The sequence below is a fragment of the Miscanthus floridulus genome, chromosome 6, assembly GCF_019320115.1.
Source record: "Miscanthus floridulus cultivar M001 chromosome 6, ASM1932011v1, whole genome shotgun sequence".
NCBI lineage: Eukaryota > Viridiplantae > Streptophyta > Magnoliopsida > Poales > Poaceae > Miscanthus > Miscanthus floridulus.
In genome coordinates this window covers 71,096,893-71,119,063 of record NC_089585.1, presented here as the reverse complement: position 1 = coordinate 71,119,063, position 22,171 = coordinate 71,096,893, and the positions used below count along the sequence as shown (strand labels likewise).

The 22,171-nt window shown below is 43.9% G+C and overlaps 2 protein-coding genes and 1 pseudogene across 3 annotated transcripts; 2 read left to right on the top strand and 1 right to left on the bottom strand.

Annotated features, from left to right (window-relative positions):
* The first annotated feature begins 1,502 nt into the window (after positions 1 to 1,502).
* On the top strand, positions 1,503 to 4,494 carry LOC136460677 (uncharacterized; annotated as a pseudogene).
* Positions 4,495 to 10,276: 5,782 nt separating this feature from the next.
* LOC136456117 (phenylalanine--tRNA ligase, chloroplastic/mitochondrial-like) lies at positions 10,277 to 20,695 on the top strand. Of its 2 annotated transcripts, none has more exons than XM_066455902.1 (10): positions 10,277 to 10,629; positions 11,132 to 11,325; positions 11,626 to 11,832; positions 11,905 to 12,022; positions 12,114 to 12,190; positions 12,299 to 12,478; positions 19,193 to 19,237; positions 19,347 to 19,451; positions 19,967 to 20,080; positions 20,165 to 20,695. In XM_066455902.1, exons 1-10 carry the CDS (start codon positions 10,377 to 10,379, stop codon positions 20,213 to 20,215), a joined length of 1,344 nt encoding a protein of 447 aa, XP_066311999.1. In that variant the 5' UTR covers positions 10,277 to 10,376; the 3' UTR covers positions 20,216 to 20,695. The 2 variants fall into 2 exon arrangements, with proteins under 2 accessions (XP_066311999.1, XP_066311998.1); XM_066455901.1 differs by having other exon boundaries at positions 10,278 to 10,629; positions 11,129 to 11,325; positions 20,165 to 20,694.
* On the bottom strand, positions 16,829 to 18,145 carry LOC136457281 (uncharacterized). Its single transcript, XM_066457341.1, has 2 exons — positions 18,061 to 18,145; positions 16,829 to 17,583 (listed from the first exon to the last, which is right to left on the bottom strand). Exons 1-2 carry the CDS (start codon positions 18,143 to 18,145, stop codon positions 16,829 to 16,831), a joined length of 840 nt encoding a protein of 279 aa, XP_066313438.1.
* Positions 20,696 to 22,171: the final 1,476 nt, after the last annotated feature.

The window sequence follows — 22,171 nt, the reverse complement described above, 5'->3', positions numbered from 1 at the left end:
GGGGCTCAAGACACCAAACACCCGGGTCTGCGACCCTGAACTCGCCCCATCCAACGGCTACGTTTCGACTGCACACCAAACGCTTAGGTCTGCAACCCCGAACTTGCCCCATCCATCGACTACGCTTCAACTGCACACCAAATGCCTGGGTCGACGACCCTAAACTCGCCCCATCAGGATCCACGAACTCCCGCCCGCCCGATCCCTAAAACTAACTAAACTGACTGCCTCGGCTGCGCAGGCTGCGCCAAGGCTAGGATCCACGACTCTGACTCACCCGATCCCACGGCGCGCACCGACGCTAGGACCCGCGAGTTCTGTCTCGTCCGATCCCTAAAAACTAACCACCTCGGCTACGCAACGACGCCTTGGTTGACAACTCTATCTTGACTAAAAAACACGCACACATGCCCGCCAACAAACACCCCCTGACGATTCTGCCCGAATCGCCCAGGGGCTCGGGGGCTACACCCGTGGGTGCGCTCGCGTGCACCCGCTGACGAAACAAAAACCTCCCCTGCTGACAACACGAAAAAACCCCCAGACGATTCTGCCCGAATCGCCCGGGGGCTCGGGGGCTACACTAGCGGGTGCGTGACAAAAATCCCCTAAACGATTCTGCCCGAATCACCCGGGGGCTCGGGGGCTTCTATCGGGTTCGTAATCCCAGGGTCCCTCATAGACCGGCTTTCTAACAAAGGCTCAGCCCAGGCAGACAAACGGTAACTCATGGGCCGTCCCAAGTATCTGAACAACAAGCTAGCAGGGCGATCCAATCACCGACTGGAAGGTCTGACCAAGGAGGAGCGGCGCCTGTTTTCTGACTCCAGCCCACCTTTCCGACCGGAGCGCTCACTTCGATCTCCAACCCGCCTCCGGACGGCCTCTCCAACCGGAAGGCCTGGCCAAAGCACTACTTCCGACTCCAACCCCATGTCTCCGACCCGGGTACGCCAAAACTCTGCTCACTGCTCTTCTCCGACTGGCGCAATCAGAGCCGACTAGGACCAACCGATCGGGAACGCCCGCTCGATAAGGACTAAGAAACGGGCGGAGAAAGTAAGGCAGGGCGCACAAGTCAACCCACGATACCAGGGACCGTACCCTGTACACCTACAGAAACAGTACTCTGCAACCTCCCTGGCACAATAGAACACAAACAGTGTTGTAGGCGTCGATATTTTTCCTACAGTATTGTGGGCGCCATTAACTCCTATATGGTAAGGCTCCCCCCACATGCCTCTGGGCATCGACAGTGTTGTGGGCGCCGACATTTACCGTATCGAGTGAACATGGTGAAACTTCTCATATGCCTCTGGGCATGTACCGACATCTGCCATATCCGAACAAAACAACGCAGCCTCCCACGTGCATCCGACATTCAATAGTGTTGTGGGCGTCTACCATCATCCTGTACCCGTCGGCGTGGGCAACAAGGCTTAGAAGCATGCGTATTCTTTCCCTCTCACTTATAAAGCCATCTCCTTCATCTATAAAAGAGGATGCGCTCTCTCCCAACATTTGATTCCAGATTCATTCCGAGCTGGACGGGCGGCGGCGGCGAGGAGGACTACGACCACGACCCCGAAATCGGAGACATTATGGGGGACTATTTCGACAATCCCAAGAAGGCCCAAACCCACGTGGGTGCCCCTGTCTTCTCTGTTCTGACTAATGAATGGCTTTCCTCGTCTTATTCTCGGTTGAATAATTTGGTGCTTGTTTCACGCCCTGTGCTCTCGTGCAGATGGAGGATAGGATAAGAAAGAAGCGCCACAAGATCGTGCACCGGCTCTGCAAACCCGATGAAAGTTGTCTTCAACAAGTAATGTGCTTCTCTGATGCTGCCATATATGTGTACAAAATCCAGGTAGATAGATAGGACTAGTTTATACTGTGCACTTCGAACTGATGATTCTACAAATTTTTCATTTACAGAACTGGCCTCCTAAATGGAACTTTCAGTGTTAAATTCTTTTACAATATTTTAGATAATGGAATAGAAGTATCCCAGCGTCCACTTCAAGTGATTCTTTAGCAGTTCCTTATTACAATAGCTGCACTTGCAGCAAAAGCAAGCTCATAGCTCATCAGAACAGAAGATCAAAATAGCGACCACACCCAACACCTTTATGGTCTATGTGTAAACCTCCATCCTTTACCAGAAAAAACCTATATTGTGGTGTATATTATTAATCGTGATCTTGTGAAAACACTTTTCAGCACGAGACCAACATCCTATGCGATGTTGGATCAACTATTAGTGAAAACTCACAGAGTTTGGATCATGGTCAACAAAGAAGTAAAACTATTGACAACCATTTGGAGATCTTTCTTAATTGCTTAATGGAGTTTTGGTTGTTTCCTGTTCTAGATTTGACTTCTCCAATTCATATATATGGTTCGAGTTCTACAATGCTCTGTTCCCAAAAGATGTTACATTAATTTTTTATGTGAGTTCTTTCTCTTTATTTTCCCCCAACAGGAAGCATTTACCACACTTATAAAGAAGCATGTATCAAATCTATACACATGTTTGCTCAGGATGTTGCATCTTCCCTTTTATTGTGCTTGCAGTCTCTGCGATCATGGCATATAGTAGGCCGTCTTGGTGGTTGCAATTCTATGAATATGCAGGTATAATGGTCGGACACATTTACACTTTTTGAATGTCATTTTGGACAATCTTTTTTATTTTCTTTTTCATGTCCTTCAAATATAGTAAGGAAACAAAGTGGATGAGTTGATACTAGTCAGGGTAACATAATCCTTCTCCTGACCTCCATTCTTTTCTTCAAAATGTTGGTAACTTATCAAACTTCTATGCTTTGCACTAAATGACTTCAAAAGTACTTGTTTATTTTGCAGTTATCGCAGTTGCTTTTAGATTGTAAAAGGCCGACTTATGATGCTCTTGAAGGAGCTAACGTCACTCCGACGTCCTTTTACAATATTGGTGATCTTGAGATTCAAGATAATCTAGCACGAGTATGGTGTGTAATATTTCTCTTCTAAGCCGGCTTTACAAAATGTAGACTGTAACCTTTTTATGTTGTCATGTGAATATTGAACTAAAGTGTTATCCATTTCCCACTCCTCTAATTCTTGATTACTATCATCTGTTGTCGCATCATTCTGGATTACATACACTAACTGTTTGTGTTAACAAGCTTATGAAAAATACCATAAATACGAAAAGACCATTCACAACATAAGTTCCATCGATGTGGGTTTAATCACGATAAACTATTTTTAGGCGACTCATGAATTTTGTGGTGCAGTAAGCCTGCTAGACCACTTTGACTGAAAAAATACTGACTCCCTTTTAATACTAGACACTGCAATTCTATGGTTTTCTAGAAAGCTGTAGCTCTCCCCGTGAAACTGTACCTTTTTGCACCATGTACTGAAACACTGTGATACCTTTCAAACAAATATTTATTCCAGAGAAAATATGCAAATGCATACATTTTCAATTTGTAATCACATTGATTTAGCCCATGACCCTTTATTTTCATATTATTAACTTGCACAGGGTAGATATTGGTATTCATGAGCCATTGCTTCTGGACATCCTGCTTAATGCCTTAACAACAATAAGCTCAGAGTAAGAGCCAGACTTTTGATTTTTGAATTGTCAATATTTTGGTAATTTATTTACTGTGTATATAATGTTATTTCTGCTCATCAGGATCTGGTCTCTAACATATGGTGCACATGCATATTTATATCTTGTTCTGGTTTTCTGTTTGGTGCCCCTAAAAATTAAAAGTGTGCGATGTGGCACAGCTTGATTCCACTGCAACCTGTCCCACAGGAGTGCAGTATGTTTTGTGAACTGCCATGTTTGTGAGCCCTGTAGTCCACATTATACACTTCTCTTGTTTTTATAGGAGGACAAACAAACTGAACCTTTTATTTTATCTGAAGGGAAGTAGTAACTACTGATTTGGAATGCAATTCTTGCTAGAAAGATGTTCCTGTAGTAGGGCAAGATTGGGCTGTGGGGACGGGGTTTGGCACACCATTAGGGAGGACAGCATATTTTTTATGGCCTCATCATAACTCAATATACCATTGTTACTCATGAAAAATAATATTCCAGCTGCCTCTTAATGCCTCATTTTTTTTCAGATTAATTGTGTGTGTGTGTGTGGGTGGTGGGGGGTGGGGGGATGGTGGTGGTGGTGGTGGGTTCTTCCAAGCTCACACTGCTTAGTGCTTACTGTATTTGGTCATGTTATGAACAATTTGTTATCATATTCCTGTGTGGAACAATGCAATCTCATCCGTTTTCTGTTTGATTTTCTACAGTCATGTTGGTATTAAGCAAGTACAGTTTGGAGGGTTAGAGTTTTTGAACTGGAGTGAGAACTTGAAAACAGAAGAAGTTGGATATAGTGTGTGCAAAATCTAAAATAGCACAATCCCGATATTTGCAGAAGCAGCTACCATTTTAGCTAAAACGCAAATACAGCATCTGGTTCGAACATAGGGTTTCAACCACCTTGATCGTGCAAATGAGAAGAAAAATGGTGACAACACGATGAAAAGTTGACGTCCAAACATATTAACCTCTGCTTGAAAAGAGGTTGCCGTCTTTACAGGACTCTGCTAGCTACACATCATTGGTAATCCTTTTGGATACATGTAATATACCTAGGTCCTCTAATGTCCAACGTGTGCATTGTTACTCCACAATCTGACACTAGCAGGTCAGGAGAAAACTTATAAAATTATGTTTTCTTAGTGCTAGTGATCATCACGAACCATGATTGAACAATTGCTGAATGTACCTTTTTGCGAGGAATTTCTGTTCTTGCTTAATGTTAGTGGCATGTTTCATCCTACCCCATTTTTAAACGAATGTATATTTTGAACTAACTAGCCTGTACTAAACATCATATCTATATCTATACCTCTTTCTTCTTCGTTCGTGTTACCGTATGTTAATGAGCTTGCTATAATCTCTCACGTCACGGCATAGACGGGTAGCGAGTTTTGTCACGGTTTTTTTTTCAACTACAGTAGTTTCCGTCACGTAAACACCTACCTTTTGGATCTTAAGTAGAAGAGCCACCGCGTCACGGCACAGACGGGTAGTCGTTTTTGTTTACACGTTTTTTCTTTTAGCTACGATAATTTCCATCACGCATGACACCCACGGGACCCCACCTTTCCGATCTTAAGTACAATAGCCAAAGGGTTTGGGATTCGCGATTCTTCTTTTTTGTTCGACTTCGATTCACAATTCTTCAAAGTCACGGACGATGCCATCATTTTTTCCCCTTTTTTTTGGAGTTTCACCTTTTTTTACCTCTGGAGCCATGGCCGACGGTTTCCCATTCTTCAAAGTAATTGTGTTTTTTCCATTTAAAAAAAACAAGAGTGCAAAATAAATGTGAAAAAGAAAGTAAAAAAGACAACAAAATAGGCCTTCGAACCATTAGTGCTTCCTTAAAAAAAAGAAGAGTATGCACCTCATATCACTATTGCATTTCTCATTTCACACAAAACCAGAAATTATGTTTGCACTTGCTTCATATGATGGATCAAATCACTACGTGAAAAACGGTTTGTAGCAACGGGTCAAATTTTTTTAGGGGCGGCTGGTGATGGAGCCGCCCCTACAGTGTGTGCTCGAGATCCACGAGACCAGCCGCCCCTATAAATGGAACAGTAGGGGCGGCTGGTGATACGAGCCGCCCCTACAATTGGGTAGGATTTGTAAGGGCGGCTCACTCACCAGCCATCCCCGGTGTTGCGATTTGTAGGGGCGGCTTAATCACTAGTCGTCCATACAAATGTTGCCGCCGAAACCCACAGGCTCTAAACTTGGGCTTGGGCCTCACTTTAGTAAGTAGGCCACTGAAACCCGTAGGCCTGTTAAGCCTGTGAATGATCTAAGCCCTTGATTTGAATTGAACGGCCGAAGTTCGTCCTGCCAGGAACAAAACTAGCTCTACCCGTCGGACTTCCCAAACCCTAACTTTCATTCTCACTCGCTCTCTGTCTCTCTCACCCGACGCCGCACTCTCTCTCACTCGCCCTCCTCTCTCTCTCTCCCTCACTCGCCCACCTCTCTCTCTCTCCCTCTGATGCCTACCTCTCTCTCCCTCTCTCGGTGCCACGGTGGCGGCGCTCGGGGCAGTGGTGCTTGCCCACCTTCCCTCCGTGGCGACGGCGCATAGGACGGCCCCAACTAGCGGCGGTGCATGGGACGGACCCAACCGGTGGCGGCGGCGTGCGGGGTAGCCCACGGGGAGGCCACCACCCCTAGCGGCAGCGCGCGTGACAGCCCGTACCGGTGGCGGCGGCATGCGTGGCGCCCCCCCGGCAGCGGATCTAGGGCGGGCGCGCTCCCTGACGACGAATCTAAGGCGGGCCTGTCATCCGGCGACGGATCTAGGGTGGTGATGTCCCCTGTCGGTGGATCGAGGGCGGGTGTGCTCCCCGACGGCAGATCCAGGGAGAGCCCATCCTCCAAGCGGTAGATCTTGGGTGGTGGCGTCCCCTCTCTTAAGTTTCATGCATTGCTCCATCCTTAACATGTGTTTGTAGATATTTTAATTGAAAGTGTTACGCCCTAAGATTATGAGTCTCTTGGTATTATCTGACTCTGCTTCTATTGCACATGTCTGAGAAATTTACTAGGCTTGTCACTTTGACACGGCTAAGTCTTTGGTTCTATCTAATGTTTAGCACTCCACTTTCCTATAAATATTGTTTGGTATGTGCAAGGATATTGAAGCCATAAATGATTCACTGTTTTGTTGGTCTGTTTCATTCCAGTCAGCTGTTCATCCATCGGTAAATAAGTTTCCCAGCTTCTGGAGTACAATTGCACGCTGAGTCTTGACTTATGTTTGTTCTGCACAACATGCTGAGTTTTGACTCACATTGATTTCAGCCGCAGATGTTGACCGAAGAATGGGTTCGGCATCTCCAGAAGCAAATTTTGCAGGTCATTTTAGCTTTTGTCCTTCTTGCTAGTTGAATGCCTCCTAATAAAACTGTCTTGATAGTTTGATTTGAATGCTAAACATTAAAGCATATCTTGAAGCTGAACTACAAAAAACATTGCTACCATTCCATGATCTGAAGATGGCTTCTTGTGATCATTTTGTTGTACTTTTTCTTTCTTATTAATTTTTGTTGGCTGAGACTTGTCGTGCCAAATGAATTTGTTTTTGGATCTGCTAATTACCTACCTTGTGCTCCTAAGTAGCCAATTTAGCTGAGCAGGCAAAAACTGTTGCCTACTTTTACACAGGTGATTGATTTTTTTCTAAAGCAATTGATACTTCTTTCTGATGACCACCTGAGCAGGCAAAAACTGTTGCCTTGCTCGCATGGTACCAACTTGGGCAGTTGGGCCTGTGGCGCCCCTATTTATTCTGAGGTTTTATTTGTTGCTAGTGCATGTCTACTGGCCTACTGACCTTAGCTCGATATTTGGTAAATATGTCTAGTAGCACTGTTTAGATACTTTTCACATTTCCCTCTTTATATCATAGTAACATCTTTGATACATCATCTTGACTGATATATATAATACTCAAATCAAGGTTCCACTGAGGAGGGAGAAAGCCAAGTCTCTTTGTCAAATGGTTGTGGCTCTAAAGGTATCAGAAAACTGTTAATTTGCTCGTTGAAATTTTGAAGTACCTGTTTTGTTTAACACTACTCATTCTAATATATTAGTCCATAGGAGACTTATTCAACACAAGAGGGCCCAGCATAGTACATAGTCTTCCTCACATCATCAATATCATTCAATCAGATATTGAACAGCTCATACTACCATTGAAGGTTCATTTTCCAACTTCCTGAACTTTTCTATTTCCCCTTTCTTCATAGATCCTGATGTTATGTTACTTTGTCCTTAAGCAGAATAAACTACAAACTGAAATTGCCAAGGTAGATCAAGTGAGCAAAACATGTTTTCTTAGCTTGTTGAGACGTGGTACGTGACACTATTCATGTATTCTTTTTCCCAAGAAAATGATCATTTTTGTTATGCTATGATTCATATAATTGAAACATAGCATAAGGCACAATTGTTTCTCTTTTGTGCACTCCTGTCCGTTGAAAGATGTTGTTTGCTAGATGTACTAGTGCCTAGTGTGGATCTATCAATTGTTTTGGTTTGGACATTGGGTCTATTTCTTCCTACTATCTATTGTCGCCTGTTGAGATGTAGTAGCCTGTGGTTTTTGGTTTGGACATTGGGTGACGATGCTTGTTGTGACTTTGCAGCTAGATGGATGTTGCCGGGAGCAGGAAGGCTGTTGTGATCCATGTCTCGTACCGCCTGCGCAAGGCCTTCAGGAAGATCCACGTTAGGTTCGCCTGTTTTCCCTGGCAGTGCAAATATTGCGAAGCTCAGCCATGCGATATCCTTCAAAGCCGACCTGCACTTGCTGCATCTCCGGGCTTATTTCAATGTTTGAATTATTAGTTCCGGATGAAATGAGAAAAAAACTTATGACCCTCTTTGTCAATTTATTACATGTTAGTACTACACATACTACCTCTATTTTTTATTTTGTTAGCACTTGAGTGCTTGCTTGGCATTTTTGTGATATAGATATATGTTTTATTGTCATAATATGAGTCTGTTTGTTATTATTGTGATTCTTGTACTATAGAAGATGTTTAGAAATTTTTGGCTAAACAATCTCGTTTTGGCCACAATATTACAGTCAAGTTTGTCAGGATATTTGATCATGTATTTTACTTGTCACAGGATGATTTGGGGAGCACGTTGGTAATTTGATTTTTTTTGCGAAAAAATATACTGTAGGGGTGGTTCTAGACTGAACCGCCCTTACAAATAGGTATTATAGAGGTGGTTGGTACTGTAGCTGTCTCTACAAATTGATTTTGTAGGGGCGGCTACAGTACCAGCCGTCCCTATAAATCGATTTATAGGGGCGACTGATAACACCAGCCGCCCCTGCAAATCGATTTGTAAAGGCGGTCTAGGAACCACCCCTACAAATGCATGATTTTGTAGAGACGGTATGGTAGGAGCGACTGGCTGAGCCGCCTCTACAAACCATCGCCAGCCGCCCCTACAAATGCTTTTTGTAGTAGTGAATCATGAACTAAGATATTGAGCATTTTGTGTTGCGATGATCTCAACAAGGGTGATGTGGCCGAGTCCTAAGGGGGCAACCCACGTACGTGACCTGACTGGGGTCGCAAAACTAAACCCTAGTTGTGATTTCCGTTACATAGTGCTTATAAAAAAAGGTTCCCTAACCATCTCAACAGATGATGCGAATGAGAAAGGTTAGCCAGAACAAACCTTAAGCATCCGATCTAACCAAAAGCGCAGGAGTGAAGGGAAGGCCATTGCCCCATGTCTTCTTCTCCGATCTCATTGATGAGGTCATCGCCATCACTAGCAGATTGACCAAGGAGGGAGTCGCCGCTGCCAAGAGGACGCCGACGACAACCGTATAACTACGGGATATACCTTCCCTGACACTCTGCGTCAGGTCCTGCTCCAAGTAGACACAGGTCCCGCACCTAAAGCATAATGACTTCCTCCTCTACCAATGAAGGTAAACTCAAAGAATCTACTAATCTAAGTCTAAGATTATGTATCCTAATCCTATTTAAGTTTTAACCCTAAGTAATTTCTAACAGTTAGTTATCGAAGTCGATATAAATAAATATACTCTTAAGTTATATGCATGTACCGGTGCAATCCCCATTGAAGGGCGCAACATGGAAAGTCAAGATAGAACTCTCATCATAATCATCTATGGACAAACTAATCCCGGTGTGACATGTCGGCAACAAACTCTTGGATGACTTGTATGAAAGATCAAAATTACAATGTAGGAGGAAGTTGTCAATAACTTTGTTTCTTCCATAATATTTGCTAGTAGTATTAAAGAGGCGAAATTTCTCTAACCCATTGTTTTTTCACCTTCTCCTAACTACTTGAAGAATTTGTTTCGTCTCACCTTTTTTTTTTTACTTTCCAAACTGCATTTACGTCCTCCGTATGTGAACCAGCATTTACTTTCCAAACTGCATTTACTTTCCAAACTGCATTTAGACTCATTACCCATACGCAGGGCCTTATCCATCCCTCCCCAAGGGCCAAGGCTATACAGCCGTTCGAAGAAGCCTGCAGGGGAGGGGCAGGGGCAGTCGAAGGGGCAGCACAGTGCCGCACAGGCATAGCGGAAGCCCGCGCGCGAGGGCGGCATGAGCTCCGACGCGGCGCAACTGGGCCAGGTGACCGTCGTCAGTTTCGAGCTCTACTCCACGGCCTCCTCCGTTTTCCCCCACAAACCAATCGCTGGTTCGCTTTCACTCTTCCTCTGCAGCCCACAAGAATCCGCCGCGCCGCAGACATGCGCCCGCTTATCCGAACCGCTCGCTGCTGGCTCCTCCGCGCGCGTGTTCGTGCCATGGCCACGCTTCCCACGGCACCCCCCGCCACCGCCATCTCCTTCACCACCCGCCCCCTCTACACCCCTTCGTCGCGTTCTCACCGCCGCCTCCTCGCCCGCTTCTTCTCCGTCGCGCCGGCGTCGGCCGGGGCGAGAGGGCTCCGAGCGGCGGCCTCCGCCGTTGAGGTGGGCGGCGTCAAGATCGCGCGCGAGGGTGAGTAGGGACCCTCGGGGCCCCAAGCTGTGATGATGTAAAGGCGGGATCTAGAATGGCCGGGCTTTTGAGCAGGGTTTTCTTTGGTTGGATTGCTTCCACTTTTCCTGGGATAGTATTTTGATGAGAGTTCAAATGCGCTATGCTTAGGATACTACTAGTAGGGTTTTGGGAGGTTCCATTCATTCATGATGCATTGGAGATATCATAATGACTAATATGTTGATGTGCTATGAACTGGTACTTGGTAGTTCAAATTCCTGAATCACTGGTTGCATAATTGCATTCTTCATTCGATCCTTGGCAGTGGAATTGCTCTGACAGTCATTGCATTGCATTTTAGTGGTGCACTTTGAGACCAAAATGTTTCTACAGTGGCATGTGTGTTTATACTCCAGTCGAATTAATGCAAATTGACTTGAAATGTACCATGCTTTTTGTGCAATTAGTATGTTCTGATTTTTACTGTCATGAATTGGTCCATTTTGGATGTCCTCAGTAGATGTTGTGAAGGAGGATGACCTGACAAACAACGTGCCAGACACTATCTTCTCGAAGATCGGCCTGCAGCTGCACAGGAGGGATAACCATCCCCTTGGGATTCTGAAGAACACAATTTATAATTACTTTGACAAGAACTTCACTGGACAGTTTGACAAGTTTGATGACCTTTGCCCCCTTGTTTCTGTCAAGCAGGTATGTGGTACAAATTGCATGTAGTAATATTAAATCGAAATATGCTATTCTGCTTCTTCTAATAATCAACTGCAGTAGTAGAATACCCTTAACAAGGTACCAATAGCTAGCCAGGACACAATGCTATGCAAATTTTGGTATAAGCTCAATACTTTGATTGCTCATTCCTTCCCTCTCGTGGCTTCTTCCCTGATATTAGTGAATGTGCTGTGTGTTTGTTCTTTGGATTCGTACCTTCAGGGAAAATGGTATGTGGTAGTTTTTGGCCTCTGGCTGACCTATAAATGTTCTTTGCTGCAGAATTTTGATGATGTCTTGGTCCCTTCTGACCATGTAAGCCGGAGTTACAATGACACATATTATGTTGATGGTCAAACAGTCTTAAGGTGTCATACCAGTGCTCATCAAGCTGAGCTGCTAAGGGATGGACATACACACTTTCTTGTAACTGGAGATGTTTACCGTAGGGATTCCATTGATTCAACTCACTATCCTGTCTTCCATCAGGTAACTTTATTTTCCATATTCACTTAAATGTTTCTCGATGAGGTTTGTTTTGATAACCTTTGATGCATGCAGATGGAAGGGTTCCGTGTCTTCTCTCCTGATGAATGGTCAGGTTCTGGCATGGATGGGACAGCATATGCAGCTGCAGAACTCAAGAAAATACTGGAAGGCTTGGCAAGACATCTATTTGGTAAATCACTTGTAGCTTGTTCCTTGTCAATTCGGGGGATGATGAAATAGATCCTTGTTTCAGTTAAACTATAGAAAAATGTCATCTGCAGGTGCTGTAGACATGCGATGGGTTGACACTTACTTCCCATTTACCAACCCATCCTTTGAGCTCGAAATATATTTTCAGGTATATTGGATGTCTTCAACTATTTTTGATAGTAACAAGCCCAAGTAAAACATGTTGCACAAGTCACATTGGCATGAATGAGTCTGAATAAATTTCTCGTCTTCTAAGGATGACTGGTTGGAGGTTTTGGGGTGTGGAGTCACTGAGCAGGAAATTTTGAAAAGAAATGGCAGGAGAGACCATGTGGCATGGGCCTTTGGATTGGGCTTGGAGCGCCTTGCAATGGTCCTTTTTGACATTCCAGATATTCGACTCTTCTGGTCGAATGATAAACGGTTCACGTCCCAGGTACTGCTACTACAAGTTGGCTATCTAACTACTTGGGTAGGTCAATTTGTGTTAGCTTTATAGTGACCCATTTACCATGTTCGAGAAGGCTACAACATCTGCTCAATCATATTTACTTTTCTGCAAAACTCACTCCTTTTTTTATCTCAAATATTTTGAGGGTTATAATTTTTTGAAATTTAAGGATTGAGAGCTTAAATTGCCAAGTTAAATGAAATATCCCTAACATTAATTTTCAGTGCTAGTAACAACTGTTGTTGGTTAATGTTTAGGAATCATTTGTTCCCTGAGGTAGTTAAAAATATTACAACTGATAAACTTGGTTTTGGCGGCACTCAAAGATTGACAATACTAACTTCATTTAATTGTTTAGTTCATACTAATGGACATGCACGTGCGGCACGCACGTGTCATTGAAAAAAAAAATCGTACACAACGGAGGAATAATAATAATGGGAACTTTAACACATCACTTCCTATATATATTGTATTAAAAATGTAACTATTCATACAACAATACGTGATGATACAGTACAACCTTAATTGAATTAATAATTAAATTTGTATTAACTTTTCAGAATCCCAAATCCAATTACTAAAAGAACATAGAACAACACTGAAGACAAGAACCTACATACACTTTAAAGAAGAATTTAGTCCTGGATATTGGAGATTATGAGAACCGACAATTATCATACAAGCTCCAACTGGATCATTACCTTCAATGATAATGTGATTTGACTCAAGAAAGGGAAAGTATCATATAATAAGTACCGAACTGATCAGTGAAGTTTGTACTTAGTTATGAATTGCAAGAAAATTGTACCTCATCAATGGTCCAAGCAACAACAACAACAACAAAGCCTTTAAGTCCCAAACAAGTTGGGGTAGGCTAGAGTTGAAACCCAGCAGAAACAATCAAGGTTCAGGCACGTGAATAGCTGTCTTCCAAGCACTCCTATCTAAGGTTAAGTCTTTGGGTATATTCCATCCTTTCAAGTCTCCTTTTATTGCCTCTACCCAAGACAACTTCGGTCTTCCTCTGCCTCTCTTCACGTTACTATCCTGGCTTATGATTCCACTACGCACCGGTGCCTCTAGAGGTCTCCGTTGTACATGTCCAAACTATTTCAACCGGTGTTGGACAAGCTTGTCTTCAATTGGTGCTACCCCTAATCTATCACGTATATCATCGTTCCGAACTCGATTCCTTCTTGTATGACTGCAAATCTAACGCAACATACGCATTTCCGCGACACTTATCTGTTGAACATGTCGTCTTTTCGTAGGTCAACATTCTGTACTATACAACATAGCAGGTCTAATCGCCGTCCTATAAAACTTGCCTTTTAGCTTCTGTGGTACCCTTTTGTCACATAGGACACCAGATGCTTGCCGCCACTTCATCCACCCTGCTTTGATTCTATGGCTAATATCTTCATCAATATCCCCGTCTCTCTGTAACATTGATCCTAAATATCGAAAAGTATCCTTCCTAAGCACTACTTGACCTTCCAAACTAATATCTTTCTCCTCCCGAATAGTAGTGCCGAAGTCACATATTATATACTCAGTTTTAGTTCTACTGAGTCTAAAACCTTTGGACTTCAAAGTCTCCCGCCATAACTCCAGTTTTTGATTCACTCCTGTTCGGCTTTCATCAACTAGCACTACATCGTCTGCGAAAAGCATACACCAAGGGATGTCCCCTTGTATGTCCCTTGTAACCTCATCCATCACTAAGGCAAACAAATAAGGGCTCAAAGCTGACCCTTGATGTAGTCCTATCCTAATCGGGAAGTCATCCGTGTCTCCATCAATTGTTCGAACTCTAGTCACAACATTGTTGTACATGTCCTTAATGAGCCCGACGTACTTCGTTGGGACTTTATGTTTGTCCAAAGCCCACCACATAACATTCCTTGGTATTTTATCATAAGCCTTCTCCAAGTCAATAAAAACCATGTGTAGGTCCTTCTTCTTCTCCCTATACCGCTCCATAACTTGTCTTACTAAGAAAATGGCTTCCATGGTTGACCTTCCGGGCATGAAACCAAATTAGTTCATAGAGACCCGCGTTATTGCTCTCAAGCGATGCTCGATAACTCTCTCCCATAACTTCATAGTATGGCTCATCAACTTAATTCCCCGGTAATTAGTACAACTTTGAATATCCCCTTTATTCTTGTAGATCGGTACCAATATACTTCTCCTCCACTCATCAGGCATCTTGTTCGATCGAAAAATATGGTTGAATAGCTTGGTTAGCCATATTATAGCTATGTCCCAGAGGCATCTCCACACCTCGATTGGGATACCATCCGGTTCCATCGCCTTACCTCCTTTCATCCTTTTCAATGCTTCTCTAACCTCAGATTCTTGGATTCTCCGCACAAAGCACCTATTGGTGTCATCAAAAGAGTCATCCAACTGAAAGGTTGTGTCTGTATTCTCACCATTGAACAATTTATCAAAATACTCTTGCCATCGATGTCGGATCTCATCCTCCTTCACCAAGAGATGCTCACTCTCATCCTTAATGCACTTAGCTTGGTTGAAGTCCCTTGTCTTTCTCTCATAAACCCTAGCCATCCTATAAATGTCCTTCTCTCTTTCCTTCGTACTCAAACGTTGGTAAAGATCCTCGTACGCTCTACCCTTTGCCACACTTACAGCTTGCTTTGCAGTCTTCTTTGCCACCTTGTACTTCTCTATGTTGTCCACAATCCTGTCATGGTAAGTGTCTATAGCACTCTTTCTTCTCCTTAATAGCCCTTTGGACTTCCTCGTTCCACCACTAGGTATCTTTAGCCTTGCCTCCACTTCCTTTGGTTACTCTACACACCTCTGAGGCCACTTTCCGAATGTTGGTTGTCATCTTCTCCCATATGTTGTTTATGTCCTCTTCTTCCTTCCAAGAGCCCTCTTTGATAACTCTTTCCTTGAATACCTCTGACGTCTCCCCTTTCAGTTTCCACCACTTTGTTCTTTCAATCTTAGCTTGTTTATCCCTACGGGCACGCACCTGAAAATGAAAGTCTGCCACCAAAAGCTTATGTTGAGAAACAACACACTCCCCTGGTATCACCTTGCAACCCAAGCATGCTCGTTTGTCCTTTCTTCTTGTGAGGACAAAGTCAATCTGGCTAGAGTGTTGTCCGCTACTGAAGGTCACTAGATGAGATTCTCTCTTTCTAAAGAAAGTGTTGGCTATCATCAGGTCAAAAGCTACCACGAAGTCCAGAACGTCCTCCCCCTCCTGATTCCTACTACCATACCCAAAACCTCCATGAACTGCTTCGAAACCTGCGCTTGTAGTACCTACATGCCCATTAAGATCTCCTCCTATAGAAAGCTTCTCACTACTGGGTACAGCTCTAATTAGGCCATCTAAGTCTTCCCAGAACTGTCTCTTAGCACTCTCATCGAGGCCTACTTGGGGGGCATACGCACTAATTACGTTCAAGACCATATCACCAATAACAAGCTTGACTAAGATAATCCTATCTCCGTGCCTTCTCACTCCCACCACACTATTCTTGAGGCTCTTATCAATCAAAACTCCTACTCCATTTCTATTCGCAACTGTCCCTGTGTACCAAAGCTTGAAACCTGTATTGTCCACCTCCTTCGCCTTCTGACCCTTCCATTTAGTCTCTTGAACGCATAATATATTTACACGCCTCCTAGTCGCGGTATCAACTAATTCTCTTAACTTACCTGTAAGCGACCCTACATTCCAACTGCCTAAACGGATCCTAGTTGGTTCGACTAGCTTCCTTACCCTTCGCACCCGTCGAATCAGATGTGAAGACCCTTGCTCTTTTTTCACTACACCCGGGCGCCGATGTAGCGCGCCACTAAGGATGCGACGACCCAATCCTTGATCACTTGACACCGTGCCCAGATCGCGGCACGGCGCGTCACGGGGGTGACGACCCGGCCCTTGCTCATTTAACACCATACCCGGGTTCCGATATGGCGCGTCGCTAAGAGGGTTACGCCCCAACGATTTTCTTTCGGGTTTCATCTCCATTAGAATGGCTAGATTTAACGTTGGCTCACCACGCCTATCACAACCCTCCTCCTTTACCAGGGCTTGGGACCTGCTACGTTGAGACAACATAGGCGGAGTTTCGATGGTCCAAGCATCAATGAATATTGTATCATACAGATCTTAATTCTGATTATATTTGTTTCATTAGAACGATGAATAGATTACAGACTATCAAAAGAATCAAACTAAAACACAGAATTTAGATATGTAGGTAATAAGCACAGGGTTAGCTGCATACCTACAGCAGAAATTGAGAAAAACAGTGTGGTCGTGCAGTTGTAATAATAAGCTAATCAACCAATTGACAGCTCATACCTATTTTCAAAGGTGCTGTCCAAACTATTCGTTCCCAGTTCACAGCTCTTTTCAATAGCGCCTTCCAAATTCACACCAAATGGTTCTGATCTCTTTGCATTGTTGACTAAAACTAAGTTAGTCATGGGTGCCTTGTTCTGATCTTGCTTCTTCCTCTGTTCCTCTGGTTTAAGACCTGAAGTACAGTTCTCAGAAAGGAATGTCATCAAACCAGAATTATCAGCAGCAGTTGGTGCTGGAGAATCCTGTGAAGTAGCTTTTTTACAACGATTATGCCTTTTCCTGCCTCTTTTTTTCCTTCTCTTTTTTCCCTCCTGTAAACTGCCGGAGTTGAGAGAAGATACATTTTCATTTTCCCTATATTTTTGGTATACTTCCTCCAAGTTCCCTGGCAAATCGGCACTCTTCATCTTGTGATTATTCATATCAGTTCCTTGTGCAGTGCAGCTATCAATCGGGAATCTTACATCGGATCTCTCAAATATCTTGCTCCTTGAGGGTTCATTTTCTCTGATAGAATGCTCACGGCTGGCAAGAGAAGAGCAGGCAGCACCATCAGCCGCAGAATCTTTTAGCGCCTTATTTCCAGCCTGAAAATTCCTCTTTCTTGTTTTAGCTGAGTTCATTATCTTCACAGTTGTAATTTGCAGCACATTATCGCTTAGATGTGCTGCCATTGCTTCCAAATTGCAACTTGCTTGCGGAGCAGAACCTTCTTGAGTTGAAATGGCATCTGCCAGACAATTCGCAGTGTCATGACAATCTTCTTAACCATAAGTGTATAATTTTTTCAGTGCAAGCTAAGTTGAACTTCCCACACCAAAATTAAACTTAAAGAAATATAACGAAGGAAATGATATGTTTGTCTATCTTTTTTATTTTTCTGAAAAATGTTTGAAAGGTGGAACTTATACCCTTTCAAAATACTGGCTAGATATCTAGAACTAATCAAAGTGATCACCTATTCAGTGTGCAGAAACAATTTCCAAACATTTTGGAGCAGAAAAAACAACCAAGCATCAATACCACAGGCACACAAGTTTGCATCTTAAAGACTACCAACAGACGAGTATACAGTAGTAAAACTCGCCTTAAGTGCAGATTTTATTTTCTGACAGAGCGCCCTAAAACGTATTTCGCTCGGATTCTGTCATCAAGTCGCAATGGAATTACTACAGGTAATTAAAACTATTGCCGCGGCATGACAAACGAGTCGTGATGTTATTTTTCCCAGCAATACACAACAAAATCTTTGGATGCGGATGGCGGATGGCGCAACCATGAAACCTATCCATGGCGGATGGCGCAGAGCGGCACGCGAAGCAAAGTCAGTAGTGGCAGACCTGAAACGTGGGATGCAGCCGGTGCTTCGTCCGCTGGCCCAGCCACGCCGGCGCTCCGATCATGCCGTCTCTGAGACCTCCTCCGGTTCCTGCCCCTCGTTGCCGGCGTGACAGCGCTGTCCGTAGTCACCAGGGCTGTGGCCGCTGCGCTATCCAGCTCAACGGCCAGCAAGTCTGCACCGACGCCCGTTGCCGTGGCTACAGTGGGGGCTGCCTGGTGCCGCTGGTCTGCCAGCTGCCGCTGACGCTACCTCCGTCGGCGGTCCCGCTGCTTGGACGCCGCGCGCCTCGCCAGCGGCGGGTCCATCTCCGCGGGGATCTTTTCTTGGTTGCAGCGGTGTCCCTGGACGGCGCCGCCGCCGCCTGGTGCTGGATCGTCGCCATCGGCCGGATCCTGCCCTCGCTCTCTCACGCGCGGCCGTGTTGGGTTGCTCATCGGAGATGGCGTCGGTGGGTGGGTGGGTGCGTGGATCTGGAGCGGGGCGAGTGGGGATTGGTGGGAGGATTTGTATGCGGGCGGGAGCGGAGGGGGGAGAGAGCCGCAGAGGACGTTGAAACCGTCGCTGAGAGGGAGTTTTCGATGTGCGTGGGTACAGCGGGCGGGTAGGAAAATTAGCGGTGAAAAAAAAACGTGAGGGGGCACAGCGCGCAATGTGAAACACGCATGTTTCATACGTTCCTGTAGTCCTCTTGTGGGTCCACATGTCAATTAATTGTAAGCCTTAGATACAGAATCTAAGGGATAAAATCTAAGTGGGTAGGATGTTTTTTTTGGTGAGGATTAATTTTCAATTCCTTCGCTCCTTTATAGTATAAATTTTTAATCTTATTGGCTTATTGCATTAATATGTATGTACCACAGGATTTAATCTGTGTAACTGCACAAAAGTCATGTCATATGTTGATCTAACATAGTATTAACAAGAGATGCCATGTTCATCTTCGTTTGTAGTACTCTCATCAACATTAGTTTCTAAGGCATTCATTCATGTTACCCAGTTCTCACAAGGCAAGCTTGGTGTCAAGTTCAAGCCATTTTCAAAGGTATAATCTCTACGTTTCTGTTTCTTATTTAATCTGCACTTTATTTTTTGAGAAAATAATCTTCATATTGGTGTCAATTATGCTGACTGACAGTTTATTGTTTGTTTAGTTTCCTCCTTGTTACAAGGATATGAGTTTCTGGATCAATGATGCATTTACAGAGAACAACTTATGTGAGGTTGTCAGAGGAATTGCTGGTGATCTTGTTGAGGAGGTATGACAACAGCGCATTCGATGCATATTGGCTTTGCTTAGTCATTTCAAGTTTATATGATCCTTCAGCTTTCCTGTTGTCATTTCGTATAATAACTGAATTCAAACAATAGCATAAGTGATAAGGATTAAATGGATCATTTTAGACTGACGGCTATGAATAATAAGAAAGCCTCGTATTCGGTGAAAGTATAACTACTGAAATAGACAAGCTTATTGCCAGTGTCCTGTACTCCTGTTGGTAATGATTCATCTTTTCTTGGGTTATTTATAGTTTGATTAAATGATTAGCCTGACTCCTTCCAGTGCCCACATACATGCATGCATATAGGGTAACTCTTTTTCAGGCATGATAAGGAGTTTTGATCTCATTACCTTCAAACACCAGTATCCATTTGGTTAATATGAGGAACCTAATTTGTTATCTGTGCATCCAATCTACAATTTGTAGTTTGGTCATATAATGGAATTTTAAAGCTCTTAAAATTATTTTGAAACTAACTTTTTTGTTTGCAGGTAAAACTTATTGATAATTTCACCAACAAGAAAGGCATGACAAGTCATTGCTATAGAATAGCCTATAGGTCAATGGAACGTTCGCTCACGGATGAGGAGATTAACAATCTTCAGGTACTTGCAACAAATCTCATGGAGTGTTTTTTTTTTTGTTCCATCTTAATTCAGAATCTGATCATCTGTGCAATTCAAATGCAGTTGAATGTCAGGGAAGCTGTGAAAGATAAATTGAAAGTAGAGTTGAGATAGAAGCAGCTAATTTTGCAGTTATACCATGAACTAAATTTTTCCTGTCTTTATATGTAAATCTATTTAAAAAGATTTTTTTTTTTTGTATCTATCGATAAAATGTGCCATTTGTTTCTGTATAGATCACGTTTTCCATTCTGTTTAGGGGAGAGAGAAGTTTCCGTTTCCAATTAGTAATCATATCTTGTAATTCCTAAAGATGATGAGCTGTATGCTGCTCACTAAGGCAGCGTTCGGTTATGGGGAAACAGTGCCACGGAACCGTTCCTACCAGGAATGGTAGTCAAATTTATATAACCGTGAATGAGTGGAACGATTCCTGGCCAGGAATCTCCCTAACCGAACGGGCCCTAATAATTTTTTTTCCTGGTAGTGTAGAATAAGATTGACTCTATGTTTGCAGTAGTCAGAGTTGTGCCATTGTTCGCACTGTCCATGTACATATTTCATCAAATCATCCGAGCATTATAGTGTACTATGTGGTGTTTGTGTTTTGGTACAATCAGATGATATTTTTTTTGAGGGGAATACAATCAGATGATATGATCCTCTAAGGTTAGGCTGATGTCTTAATTCTGTTCTCAATACTCCCAAGAACCAGAAAAGCTACATCTGAGAATTGAGCTAGCCTCAGGGGTTTGGGTTGTTCATGCCACTAAAATTCTGAACCCATTTGATATTCTACGAAGCAAGATATTTTGATGCTCCTTGCACAGGTTTACATGATGTCCATATCTCGGTACTGTGTGCTCCAAATGATTTCATATTAGATCAGTTTCAGGTTATCGTGCAATCCTCGATATGGAGAAAAGGATACTGAATGTCTGTATGCTCATAGAACACAGTAAGGAAAAAACATGTCCCAGTGCGAATCCACACTGAACGTTCATGTTACTATCAGTGACAATGTCACACGGTAACGGTACGCAGTGATCTCATGATCTGAATGCAAAATGTTGGTCTCTGAAGAATAATGCAAGAATATTACGATCTAAATGCACACAAGGTCACATATATCGAGAACTGCTTGTAGACGCCACACCAGATGAGTATAGAAAAAACTCTCCGTTCATACGTAAACGATCGTAAATTTTCAGCCGGGAACAGTGTTTTTCTCTCACACCAAACCAGCTAGCAGTAAATAATCCATGATATGATACGGCCTCCCGAACAGGCTGTATGTTTGTGAGAAGTTTTTTCTTTTGAGAGAGGTGGCAAGTATAAATCATAACGATCACACCATTTCAAAATTTAGACTGAGGTATGACAAATCTGTAGGAGCTTAGGCTTCCCGATCCTTCCGAGTGGGTGCTATGTTCTCCCTTCTCATCATGAATGATGAATGAAAAACGCTGTGAAAACTCAGCTAGAGTATGCCGCCCAACTGTTGGACACCTAAACATTATGCAACTTGGGGCCTGTTTGATCCATTATCTGATAGTAGTTATCTAGCTAATAGCACATAGCTAATATTAGCTGGATAATAACTCACCATCAACCTATTAGCTGAAAGGGTGTTTGGATATAGCTAATGATGAATGCATGCATGTGCCCATGCGGTGAGCTCTCCTGAGGCCGTCCGTGCGTGCGGTACTCCGCCTTCTCCCCCATGGGCGCCCGTGCCGTCGCCACGCACCTTGCACGGTGCTGCTGCCGGCACGGCGCTTCTTCGCACGCTTGTCAGCGCCCTCCGGCAAAGACCCAGCACGGAAGCAAGCAGCGAGGCTGCAATCCATCTCCATCTCCATCTCCATCTCCATCTCTGTGTCCATCCATGATCCATGATGGCAGCAACTGGCCGGGCAGATATGAAGCCGACCAGAAACGACGCGAACTGGGGGCTGCTGTGCCGCGCGCTCCTCTGGTCACAGGCGGCCTGCCGGCCTTCACGCCCGTCTTCGCGGCGCTCGCGGCCGTCGCCAATGCCAGGCTCCCCTGCGTCGTCTGCCTCCTCCT

Coding starts and splice junctions, on each gene's coding strand:
- LOC136456117 (XM_066455901.1), top strand. CDS start 10,377: ATGCGCCCGCTTATCCGAACCGCTCGCTGCTGGCTCCTCCGCGCGCGT. Junction 11,326..11,625: donor CCCTTGTTTCTGTCAAGCAG/GTATGTGGTACA, acceptor TCTTTGCTGCAG/AATTTTGATGATGTCTTGGT. Junction 12,023..12,113: donor CTTGGCAAGACATCTATTTG/GTAAATCACTTG, acceptor TGTCATCTGCAG/GTGCTGTAGACATGCGATGG.
- LOC136457281 (XM_066457341.1), bottom strand. CDS start 18,145: ATGGATAGGTTTCATGGTTGCGCCATCCGCCATCCGCATCCAAAGATT. Junction 17,584..18,060: donor GAAAAATAACATCACGACTC/GTTTGTCATGCC, acceptor ATTGTCTGGCAG/ATGCCATTTCAACTCAAGAA.